The sequence below is a fragment of the Coturnix japonica genome, chromosome 19, assembly GCF_054131305.1.
Source record: "Coturnix japonica strain WE chromosome 19, WE-NBRP24, whole genome shotgun sequence".
Lineage (NCBI taxonomy): Eukaryota > Metazoa > Chordata > Aves > Galliformes > Phasianidae > Coturnix > Coturnix japonica.
In genome coordinates this window covers 12,321,481-12,334,199 of record NC_140681.1, presented here as the reverse complement: position 1 = coordinate 12,334,199, position 12,719 = coordinate 12,321,481, and the positions used below count along the sequence as shown (strand labels likewise).

At 41.6% G+C, this 12,719-nt stretch overlaps 1 protein-coding gene across 1 annotated transcript; it reads left to right on the top strand.

The window, feature by feature from the left end:
• Nucleotides 1-4,713: 4,713 nt before the first annotated feature.
• On the top strand, nt 4,714-12,259 carry PCK1 (phosphoenolpyruvate carboxykinase 1). Its single transcript, XM_015882090.2, has 10 exons — nt 4,714-4,944; nt 5,034-5,308; nt 6,704-6,885; nt 7,473-7,676; nt 7,998-8,185; nt 9,040-9,202; nt 9,332-9,556; nt 9,646-9,777; nt 10,496-10,591; nt 11,150-12,259. Exons 2-10 carry the CDS (start codon nt 5,085-5,087, stop codon nt 11,602-11,604), a joined length of 1,869 nt encoding a protein of 622 aa, XP_015737576.1. The 5' UTR covers nt 4,714-4,944; nt 5,034-5,084; the 3' UTR covers nt 11,605-12,259.
• The last annotated feature ends 460 nt before the right edge of the window (nt 12,260-12,719 follow it).

The window sequence follows — 12,719 nt, the reverse complement described above, 5'->3', positions numbered from 1 at the left end:
CTTTGAGACTGTGGATTTAATACCAGGGTTTATTATTTACCCTTCTACAGGTAGGAAGCAGGGAGTCCTTGACAGCTACAAGCACACAGCACTGTGGTAATCAGCTTTTGCTCCAGCAAGGGTTACCATTTTTATTTGCAAAGCTAAATATTGGTGCCATCTGGGCTTTGTGTGACTGAGCAGAGCAGATGCTGCATAGGTGAAGGGAAACACAGAACCTTATGCTGACTGTTTTCCACTCTGTTTAGTACAGTTTGTCCCCATCTCTCCTGGCTGTAGTCCTGCTGTGCATCCAGCCAAGAAATGCATTAACCATGCAAAAAAATCAGACACGTTGTTATCAGCCTTGTGCTGGCTAAGGTAAATTCAGTCAAAGTCTTGGTGGGTCCAAATACTCCATATGCCTATTAGATCTTCTACAGAGCACTCACCCTTGTGCCATACCTGGCTACTGGATAGATACCAGTGGACAGAGTTATGTGTAGTTTGGTTAAGGCTACATGGCTCAACACCATCTCTAGAACTAATGGGATGGTGAGAGAGAAGGGTAAATGATGAACAGCATAGAACCAGAACCAGAAAGTGAGGAAACACCATTCGTGGGGAGTGCTTACCTTGTTCTGCTTGTGGGGTGCTGTCTTGTGTGACACAACAGGAATTAAATCCTCAGAGTCATTTACAGGCAACGTGTAGCCAAGCCACAGCACCTCCCTAGTCAGGACTCCAGTTTTTATTCTTTACAAGAGAAAATTGAGAAGAGAACCTCAGCACCCCCAGTGACTATAACAATATCTGAGAGCCTGTCAGAGCGAGCTTTGAAGAAAAGGAGTAGTTAATTCCTTTGCTGCAGCAGAAACAACAAGCAAGATCCCAGTCTGCCTGTAGTATAATGTTAGCCTTGAAGTGTACCGTGGCACAGCAAGGACCTTCTTTAAAATATAGCTTAGGAATGGGAAGTGGAGCTGAAATTATGCATCAAAGATTCATGACTTCCATCAGAGAACATAAGCCTCCACTAATGCATGTTTCCTGAGATTTACTTCCATTTGTTTTGAGAAGTTTTAGCACGCCTGTTGTCAAGATGAGAAAGCTGGACAGGCTAATGAAATTTCATCAGCCTGGGAGAAAATCTCCATATTTATCCTTTTTCATTCCTTTCCCTTCAGAACTTATCACCTAACTTGGAAGACAGGTAAAAAAGGGACACAGCTTAAATGAGCCGCAGACCCAGGATCCACAACACGGCTGGCACCACTGAAGGTTAGAGGGGGAAATGTGGAAGGGAAGCACTGAGCTCCCAGTGTGCTGCTACCCCATCCCCCAGCTGGCAGAGCACACAAGGAGAGGAGTACAAAGAGCCTCCAAATCTCATGGAACTGCGTCAGAGCTGAAGAACTGCACACAAGAAGAGTGGCTGTGAGGTGGAAATGTCACCCAGAGCTGCAGCGGGTCTGGAGTAAACACCTGGCTCTATCACAGACTCTTTTGCAACTGTATGCAATCTGCACAGGTCAGGATTTGTTGCCTAAAAGCGAGCGAGTAGTCCCTGGTCTCTGCAGGCTGTACGTGTACGAGAGCAGCCCTTGGAGCAGGGTTTGTGCAGTTTGTGTCACTGCAGCCTGTTTGGTGGCAACTGGGCACAGCTTTGCAGTAAATCCCACCATCAGAAGCGGCGTTCTTCAGCCTGCAGAAAACTGGGACAATCTATTAAAAAAAAAGCTATCCTTTAACAGAACAACAAGAGATATAAAAACTCTTCTGCAGTGACAACACGTGGGATAATTAGTATGGGAGGGGGTAGAATTTCTCAGTATTATTATATGCCATTAACTTTCAAATCTCATTGAGAGCGCTTCGTTACACTCTGTTTGTAGCAGTGAAGCCTGAGACTGTGACGCCTTCTCAGAGCATCCAAGAACCTTCACATTTACAGAACTGAGTTCCAGTGAGTTGGCAAAAGGGGAAGTGCACAGAACCATTATTCTGAACAGGCTGAATGATGTCCATCAAAGTGAACATCCTGAAAACACTCCTTGTGAGGCACTTGTTGAACACCATCATCTCGAAATGTCATAATCACCCTCATTTACATAATTTGACAGCTTCCAAGAAACCTTGATGAGCATCACTTTCAAGTGTCAAGATGTACAGAGAAAAAGTGCCGAACAAAAGTTAAAACCAAGGAAGTTGTATCAGCTATTAGATATTAAAATGCTATTAGTACCAAAGAAGATTTTTCACTTAAGTGGAAAATAAACTTTAAATTCAAGACCTTTTTTTTTTTTCCTTTTAAATTTAAAAAGAGCCCCACAGTTCAGCTCCTGTGTTTCTTACCAGTGGAGTCCCCACACTCACCAAACCCAGAAGGCAGGCAGACATACAGCACATGGCTGCGTGCACTGGCAATAGGTGAACACCCCAAGACCAGCACAGCCGAGCTCCTGGAGATACCAACCACTTCTCCCTCAGCTGCTGGATGGTACAAGTCTTCAGTACCTTCAGATCACAACTTCGATGCCATATGTTGTGTATCTGAACCTCGAAATGAGAAGATTCATTTAAAAAATCTTGGCCTTGATTTGCATATGCTTCAGTTATGTCATTACACCACAGAACAAAATACTACGCATGCTTTATATAGGGGCTTCAGGCTTACTGTGTGTTTGCGGCATGCTTTGAGATCCTCTGATAGGAGGTGTTACCTAAATAGAAGTAATTCGATGCTTAAGTGTCTAGAATTCCCAGTGGACATCTGCACTCGAGCCCCGCTGCCATCGCAAACGAAAAACATTTGGAATCCTTAATGTGATTTTTAATGGACATATGTTCATAACACAGTGCCACCAATTTGGCATATTCAGTGTCTTCTCTAGAGAAACCCACAGTTTGTATAGCAAGATTGTGGGAGGTTAGGATTGCAGTGCGAGAAAATTTGCACAACACCTGCCTGCCTATAATTTAATTGGCAGAATCCAATGCTCCGGGTTTGGGGGGTATTTCTGAAGAGGCACGAGAACTAATCCTGCACTGCTACAGCTTGAAGCTTTTATTCAGACTTTAGTTGTGCTGCAATACGATCATTTTCTGGCCCTGTTTTTTCCCCCCCTTCATACAGAAGTATTGCTGTTTTACTATCAGTTGATTATTCCTATACATGCACTTTTATGGGACCACCAGCAAACACTGTGATTATTGCTGTACTCCTCTGGAAAGAAAGAAAGTCTTCTCAGTATTTGAGACGAATGTGCCACGTTTTGTTTTTACTGAAGTACTTAACAACATATAAAACATAAAAAATATTTGGGCAAAATATTTCTGCTCACAAACACCACTAGCATTACCATATTGGCTCAGATATTACCTTTGCTTACAGCGGAGCCCCTTCTGAAGCAATCTCCAGCACCTCTTATCCTAACAGATTTTTGTTTTCCTTTTCAGGAATGTTTGGCCTTGCTGTGCATCAAGGGCAACCCCTCTTACTTCACTAATTTTTTTCTCCTTTGCATTTACAACACACAATAAAAGGCTTTGCAGGAGAGATAGAGGATACAGTCCCAGGGGAAGCATTCCCATGGCCACTGACCACTGTGCTCATGAGGTTCAGCCCTGCGGTGCCTGCAGCTCAGACTGCAGCTCAGTGCTGCTCTGGCAGACCTGGCTCTTCTGGACTTGCAGCTCTGCTGTCTGCATTGCTGAGAGCCTTGCAGGAAACACCTCACTGACTGCACGAGCCTGAGCAGCCGGTGGGTTAAGAATATCTTTTTGTTGCTTTCAGCAGCTCCCAGAAACTTATCTTGGATTTCCAAATTCACCATTCTGTGAGCTATTACTGACAACATCTTACATGATGGTAGAACCCCCACTGATGTCAAATATAGCAGAATTTAGCATTGCTGGGACTGAATAGAAGAGGAGTGCAGTGAAATGGCACAGGGGTTACTTCTACGCTTATCTTCATCTGAAGTGCATTCAGTCCTCACACACTGACTGCACAGGCAAAGTGATAAAAAGATCAGCCTCTGTTTGTGAGCACGATGGTTTAAAATGGAGTAGCAGAAGGCAAGGATCTGGCAAGATGGGCAGAGCCAGGAGCAGCCAGGGGAGACCTAATTTAAGCACAGGTCAACGTTAGATTGCACCCATAGGATCCAAGTATAATAACAAATAATTTTCTGGGGGAGGGTGGGGACGGCAGTTGCTGAGGGAGTTGGTGACCTGTCTCTTCTCCAAGTTGTACAGATAGATAACAATTGCTCAGTTTGCATGAGCCTATAGTGAGCCATAACCAGAAATCCTCCAGTGCTGAAGGAAGCTCAGTATTTAGATTTACACTGTGTGCGTTTTTAGAATCACATAGACAAAAACAAGACCTCCAGGCAGGAGCACACCATGGTTCTTCAGGCTCATCAGTGCTCAGTACTGAACTTTATCCACAGAGCAAACACACCTCGGCCGAGCCCCAGCTTCATAGCCAACCTGCGAGCATCAGCTTGTTGTGCCAGCTGCTGTGTTGCGCCAGCTCCCTGTTCCAGGCTGTACCCAACCTTTTCCACACACTGAGATGCTGTGACGCTTTTGGTTTCAAAGCTAAACTGCATAAGAGCATGGTTAAACTTCAAAGTTCTGTTACTGCTCCAAGCAGCAAACCCAGGTACTAAGAACTGCCGCTTTCAGCATTCATTAATCAGACCTGTTAAATGATTACCTCGCCAGGGCTGTTGACAACTCTGCACGATGACAATGTGTCAGTGGCAGTGTCCCAAAACACAACCAGTGGTGATGTAAAGGACAAGCCTCCCTCACCTCAGCCAGTGGGACGGACACCACAGACACTATTTAAGGAAGGGGAACACCACCTCAGAAACCAACAAGCGCTCCAAAGCAGGTGAAACACCATCAGCTGAAAGGGAGCCAAATCCCCACTGACATCCATCCAACTCAACTGTAAGTACAATGCTTTCTGTGTGTTTCTTACGCATCGTTAATGGCAGAACATCACAGCATGCAAACAAAACCAATGCATTTGATTTTAGATTGTGATCACTATTTCAAAGCCCTCAACGAGACCCACTGCAGCTGCAGTAATGCCCCCAGAGCTGAAAGCTGAGGTCAACGTCATGCCTAAGGTTATCCAGGGGGACTTGGAGAGCCTACCTCCACAAGTGAGGGAGTTCATTGAAAGCAATGCCAAGCTGTGCCAGCCTGAGAGCATTCATATCTGTGATGGCTCAGAAGAAGAAAACAAGAAAATTCTGGACATCATGGTGGAGCAAGGCATGGTCAGGAAGCTGAGCAAGTACGAGAACTGGTGAGTAGCAGAAAAGGGGATCAAGGAGTGTCTCAGAATAGCAGTGTGCATTCTCTGTCCTGTTTGCACTTAAAACTGTTCATAACCTTCAATATTTGCTTTCCATGAACATTTTGGCACGGCAGTTTACATAGTTGAAATAATTGAGATCAGCAAACTTTTCCTGTACAAATTAACATAAAGCACAGGAATATCAGCAGTACATTGTCTCTATTTATTAGCTACATAAATCAGGGAACTGAAATAATGTCACAAGACTTATGTAACTAATCATTAGGAATGGCTGAATATTATTTAGCAAATACATCTTCTGAAGAATTCTACTATTTTAGTCAATTAGTTTATTCGTCAAATACTTTTTGTGGCATTCAAATAGTTCCGTGGGCGTTCAAATGTTACTCAGTACAGGCATTATTCACATCATGCCAATGAGCTTTGACTGTAATGTATTCAGCAAATACTTTTTTCAAATATTTCGTTGTCTCTCCCATTTAACCCAACGTGAAAGGAGAATATTAACAACAAGAACATGCTAAGGAATTAAGTGCCAACCAAGAAATCTTCATGGTAGAAATCTGCAAAGACTTTTGAATAACTAAGTGGAGGAATTTGGCAATCTGTTTGCAGACTATTTGGGAGAGAAAAGGGCAAGATTCACCAGATAAATTATTCATTGTTAATTATATGCTTAGCTGTAGTGATGATGGTTATGACAGCCCAGCTAGAACATTTTTGTACTCGTGGAAAATTTCTGTGCACAGAGGTGAAAATGTAAAGCAATCCTTGCTATTGTAAATAAATGGCCAAAATTTTTAGAGGGGGAGAAAAGAATTCTGTTTCGTAAACTCCTTCACTGTTTATGACACGCTTATACTCAGTATTTCTTTTGTGATGCCTCTGTCTTAAAAGGACAATGTCAATCTACAAGGCTGGATTCTCATTCTGCAGGCATTTTGACCAGCACGTAACGTACTTGCTTGGCATCCACTGTGCTTGAGGCACCACTTTGTGGATCCCACGCAAAACAACTGTATACTGATGAGAAGGAGAATTAAATGAGATTCTTAACATTTCTCTCAAAGTCAGCAGTAGAAAATAAAGCCAAGATAAGAGGCAAAGGGACATTAACATGTAACCAGAACTTCCCAAGCCATATAATTTGTTATTCAAACTGCAAAGTCTTGAAGCAATTTGTATGAGAGAAAATGTCTGCCTAATTTCTGAAATTTATCTCAGTTATATTGGCTCTGTCACTTTAGTTTTAGTCTTATAAAACATTGTGGCCATTTTGCTAAAGAGTTCCTAGCTGAAGGGTGAAAAAAAGTGGGGGAGAAGCATCACATCCATCTTTTTAAATAATTAATATTGATTTTCCTGATTTACACTGAAATGCAGCTGGTTGGCTCTCACTGACCCAAGAGACGTAGCAAGAATCGAGAGCAAAACTGTCATTATCACTCAAGAACAGAGAGATACCATTCCAATCCCTAAAACTGGAACTAGCCAGCTGGGTCGCTGGATGTCGGAAGAGGATTTTGAGAAAGCTTTCAACATCAGATTCCCGGGCTGCATGCAAGGTGGGTGAGAAAGGAAGGCTGACATTGAATTTTTAGGATTATTGAAACACTAATCATTATTATTCTGATATTTAATAAAAGAAATGTTGGCTGAAGGCTCAGGCGCAGACCCTCAGTATTAGTCACTGTGTAGGTTTCATTCAGATCTTCAGCACAGATCCAAATGCCTGCCCAAGGGTAGTCTGCAGCCTCTTTCCAGTAGAGAACTGATTTTCTCCTCATAAAGAGGAGCACAGTACAGGTGCTTCTTCAGTCAGCAGCTGATAGAAAGAGAGGTGAGAAAACAGAATGCCCATCCCCAGCATTCACTGCAGCTGCAGCAGCTTACACTGGCAGAGAAGCATCCACCCACCTCTCCTACTGGCTAGACACTTTGTCTGAACAGCTGCTTTCAACATCTGAGATAAAACTTCTTGCTATGTGAGCTGACAAACAAAAAGTTAGATGTTTAAACATCAGAGACACCCACAAGACAAACAGCTTTTAAAACAGCGAGAAACAACCTCCACATTAGTATAGATGATTTCAGAAGTTCCCTGGCTTGCTCTTTGTCACATAACATTCTTGCTCCTGTCTCTGTTCTACAGGACGCACAATGTACGTCATCCCCTTCAGCATGGGCCCTATTGCATCTCCTTTAGCCAAGATTGGGATTGAGCTGACAGATTCTCCATATGTGGTGGCTAGCATGAGGATCATGACACGGATGGGAACAGCTGTTCTGAAAGCCCTGGGCACTGGAGAGTTTGTGAAATGCCTTCATTCAGTTGGATGTCCTCTACCTCTAAAAGGTAGGGAAGATTTAAATGCTTCAGCCCTTGAAGTACTTGGGCATGTTTTAGAGCTGGCTGCATATTCTCAGCACATTGGAAATGCTCATCATTAAAGACTTGGGGTGGTTTGTGTAATTGTACTGGGTTAAAAAGTCAATTAAAGGAATCAAAGCTCAATGAGAGTTTCATGGAAAGGAGATTATTATCCCTAGTTTTTACCAGGGGGTTTCTTTGAAGCATCTGGTATGGGTTGCTGTCAGTCTCAATGCTGATGAAAAAGCACAGTCTGATCCAGCATGGAAATTGCTGCATTCATGAGTACAACATTCTGTTCTGCAGAACCATTAATCAACAACTGGCCATGCAACCCAGAGTTAACACTGATTGCTCATCTCCCGGATCGCAGAGAGATCATTTCATTTGGCAGCGGCTACGGAGGAAACTCCTTACTGGGGAAAAAATGCTTTGCTCTTAGAATTGCCAGCAGAATTGCCAAGGAAGAGGGCTGGCTAGCAGAACACATGCTGGTAAGAGCTCTTGAGTCATGGTGTGTGTTTGAACAACCATTAAAACTGAAGTCAGACCAACATAAATACAATCACATCTTGAGATCAATAAAATGACAGTCCCATATGAACAGTGCTGTCACATTAGGTATGAACATATCACATGGCAGACTTCTGATAAATAGGAAACTGCCTGAAAGTTCAAGTACCAAACATTTTAAACTAATGTCTATAAAATTGGGTACTGAGCAAAGCCTAAACGTGATCACTGAGCATCTACACTGAGACTACAAATGGAATCATAAAGGATTAATGCAAGTCTGACAATTGTCTCTCATAGTATAAACTGGTCTCTGGACTAAAGATTCTGCAATGCTGTCATTTAAATATTCTACTACCACAAAATGCCACTGACAAAAAGAATTTCAGAGTGTCTGATTGAACAGTCTCAGGAGAAATCTCAGTGTACTATGAAAAGTGCAGAAGTATCGTATCTGAAGTGCCCTCACTCCATTCTAATTTTACAGTAAAAAAAATACTGCCTGTTTTTCTTATGTCTCAGTTAAGAAATACAGCTAAATACAGCCTGTGTATTTTTAATCAGAAAAATAAAAAGGTGTTTGAATCATACATATGTGACATTTCTAAAAATATAGGGGCTGTTTACATATAATTTAAGGGCAAGATAAGTGGATTTTTTTGATGAATTAAATACCACTTGTTATTTGTCAACTACGTTACATTCTACTTCTTTTGTAGGAAGAATTTTGCATAACCAAATGTTTTACCATTAGCACTTGCTGGGAGACAATCTTCACAATGCAAAATGCAAGAAGAACCAACCATATTTAACAACTGTCTTTGATTTTCAATAGATTCTTGGAATTACAAATCCAGAAGGTGAAAAGAAGTATTTTGCTGCAGCATTCCCCAGTGCATGTGGAAAAACCAACTTGGCCATGATGAACCCAAGCCTGCCAGGATGGAAGATTGAGTGTGTGGGTGATGATATTGCCTGGATGAAATTTGATGAACAAGGTATGGAAGTGGAATTAGATTGATGAATAGTCCAGCATGGTTTGCTTTTAAAGTCAGCAAGACTTGATGAAAGTTCTGGAAAGAATTAAAACACTTTTAATTACTTATATTTTGTTATTTAACTTCCAGGCAACTTAAGGGCAATCAATCCAGAAAATGGCTTTTTTGGTGTTGCCCCTGGAACCTCAGTCAAAACAAACCCAAATGCTATTAAAACCATATTCAAGAACACCATATTTACCAACGTAGCTGAAACAAGTGATGGGGGTGTCTACTGGGAAGGCATTGATGAGCCATTGCCACCAGGAGTAACACTGACTTCATGGAAGAATAAGGATTGGACTCCAGATAACGGTAACCTGGCTCTACCCCACATTCTCTTGTCTTTCTCTACCGAATTCAATTTCCATCTGCCATTATGACCTTTCTATCATATTCTATAGGGGAACCTTGTGCTCATCCCAACTCACGGTTCTGCACTCCAGCCACCCAGTGCCCCATCATGGACCCTGCATGGGAATCACCTGAAGGTGTGCCCATTGAGGGGATAATATTTGGAGGCCGCAGACCTACTGGTAAGAGAAGCAGAAACCACAAAGCAAGTCTGAAGTGCTCATCACAGAAGAGCTGAAACATAGCCGGGCGCAGACACAAGATTTGCTATCACGGCAGCAGAAGCAAGGAGATAACCCTGTTAGTTTAACTTCGCCATGTTAGCCTTTCACACACACACTTACAGACACTTACAATGTGTAAAGTGTTAGATGTTAGCACAAAACACTTACTGATAATAGAGGACTGGAGAGTGAAGAGAGATCAGGATCCAGTACCTCAGGCAGTAGAAGCACAACAAATTATATATGTCAAACTGCTTAGTCTAACTAGTTCAGATAGGAAATGATTCAAGATTTAAACCAGTTGTAGGCAGTCTACAGATAAAGAAGTTAAATGAATTGTTCTGTTAAAGACCACCTAGAGCTGAAAAAATCAGAAGTAATGCTAGGCCTGAATCTAATACCACAAACATGACCATGGGACCAGAATCTGCTTCCAATGAAATCTGTTGGGAATTCAGATATCTCCCAGCTGATGTGTTCAATAATGATTAGCCAGTTTTGAAAACATTCATATGAATTGCTCTAAGAAGGCAGGAAATTAACCAAGTTAAAAATCAACAAGAAAAATTAGAATAAATTACACAGTAACTGGGATACAGCAATATCTCAGTTAGCAAAACCTGTCATAAAAATGCTTCTGAATCGTTAATTACTGAAGTGACTTTGTTCTTTACAGGTGTGCCTCTTGTATACGAGGCCTTTAACTGGCAGCATGGAGTATTTATAGGAGCAGCTATGAGATCTGAAGCAACAGCAGCTGCTGAGCACAAAGGTAAATCAAAATCTAGTCTGCCTATCTGTGTTACAAGCTACTTTCTCTGCAGAGCCTGCTCTGTCCTCCCCCTCTGCTCTTTCACACTTAAATCTTGGCAGCTGATTTTGCAACCTATGCATTTTTACAACAGAAAATATTTATACTGGAATTAACAGCCAGATTTTCCTGAAAAGACAAATTATGCAAAATAATCCCCTAGGTGGCAAGCGTACAGAACAGAGTGCAATCATGGTGCTGCCAGAAGAGTTGATATGGAGTTGTTACAGCCTGGGCTAAGTAAACTTTAATTTTCTGTTCTGCTAATGCTCAGCAAAAATAACCCAATAACGAAGGGCAGCTCTCGAGAACCTTAAACTGTTTGACCTGAGATTTAAGACATTTACTTTCCAGTGATTGCAAAGATTAAACTAATTTGTACTTCAAGGCTAATGTTTGTACTGTTTCTCAAAGTTCTGTGGTTCATATGCAGAAAGGTGGCTAAGGGTGCTGGGTAATAAATACTGGGAGGAACTGAAACTTTGTGCTTTAAATGTTTTCCATTTGTGTTTTGAACAGGAAAAATTATTATGCACGATCCATTTGCCATGAGACCTTTTTTTGGCTACAATTTTGGCAAGTACTTAGCACACTGGCTTAGCATGGCACACCGCCCGGCAGCAAAACTACCAAGGATCTTTCATGTTAATTGGTTCCGGAAAGACAGCCAAGGGAAATTCCTGTGGCCTGGCTATGGAGAGAATTCCCGTGTGCTGGAGTGGATGTTCAACAGAATTCAAGGGAAAGCCTCTGCCAAGACAACTGCCATAGGTTACATCCCTGCTGACACTGCTTTGAACTTGAAGGGCTTAGAAGACATCAACTTAACTGAACTGTTTAATATCTCCAAAGAGTTCTGGGAAAAGGAGGTGGAAGAAATCAAACAGTACTTTGAAGGGCAAGTTAATGCTGACCTTCCCTATGAAATAGAAAGAGAAATGCTTGCTTTGGAGATGAGAATAAAGCAGTTGTAGCTGATCAGAAATACAATTATCAATCCACACGTTCTGTAACAGGATAGAAACATTTCACCAAATCACCACTGAAAGCACAGCAGCACACTGATGAGCAGGGGTTGTGATGAAAAGCAGGTCTTAGTTTAGTTAGACGACAGGTAAAGGCATCCTAGAAATAACTCCAGACCTGTTGATTTATAACTACATCAGTTGTTGAGTATTGTTGAGCAGCTGTGGGAATCTGTGAGCACACAGTCTTAAAACTGTGATCTGTCACTTGCATGCACAATTCTGCACATACCCATGATGTATGTAAATTGCTTGCTGACAGCTCTGTAGGTATAATCCAGCCTGCAAGGTGTAGCACATTGCTTCACAACTGCACATAAACCACAAGAGTTTCAGATTAATTTTGTTTTTCATATTTTAGCAGCATCACTTACAGGAAAGAATGACAAATGTTGTATATATGTATTATCTAAGCATACTTCATGACTTAAATGTATTGTAGAAAAACACAGTTGTAACTTTTATCAGAGTGAAAGATGACTTTGTATTACTAATGCATATTTAAGATATTGCTATTATATATGCCTCATGTTCCTGTGATTTCCAGATGTTTTACATGGCTTATTCTTTAAACTATTGAAATAAAAGTTTATACAAAACGTGACCTAATTTCCAGTATTCTCACTGTTTATAAAACTACGAGCCAACAAATTGGGCCTCCTGACAATACCACAGCACAGAGACAAGTTCACAAGTTAGATGTTGAATAGCATTGATCTGCTACTCTTAAGCAAAATAGTTTAAACTATTACTTTCCTTGCAACCTTTATTCAAGCCAAAGGAATGATGCAGAAATTATGACACCAGCTGAGAGCAGTCATCCACCCAGCTAGATACGTACTCTCCATAACTGGGCATTATTAGTTGATTCAGGCCTTTGTAAAATAAACTGCCCTGTAGGAAAGTCCTGTATCAGGATGTTTGCCTCTGTTCCTCAGTTGCTTGGCTTCTGCAAAAAGAACTAGTGGAACTGCTGAAGCAAAGAGAGCTTGTGAAAGGCTTCCTAGATTAAGTGAGGTGTCGGAAGCTTTAAAGCTTGAGCTGAAAGGGCCTCAGACTGGTTT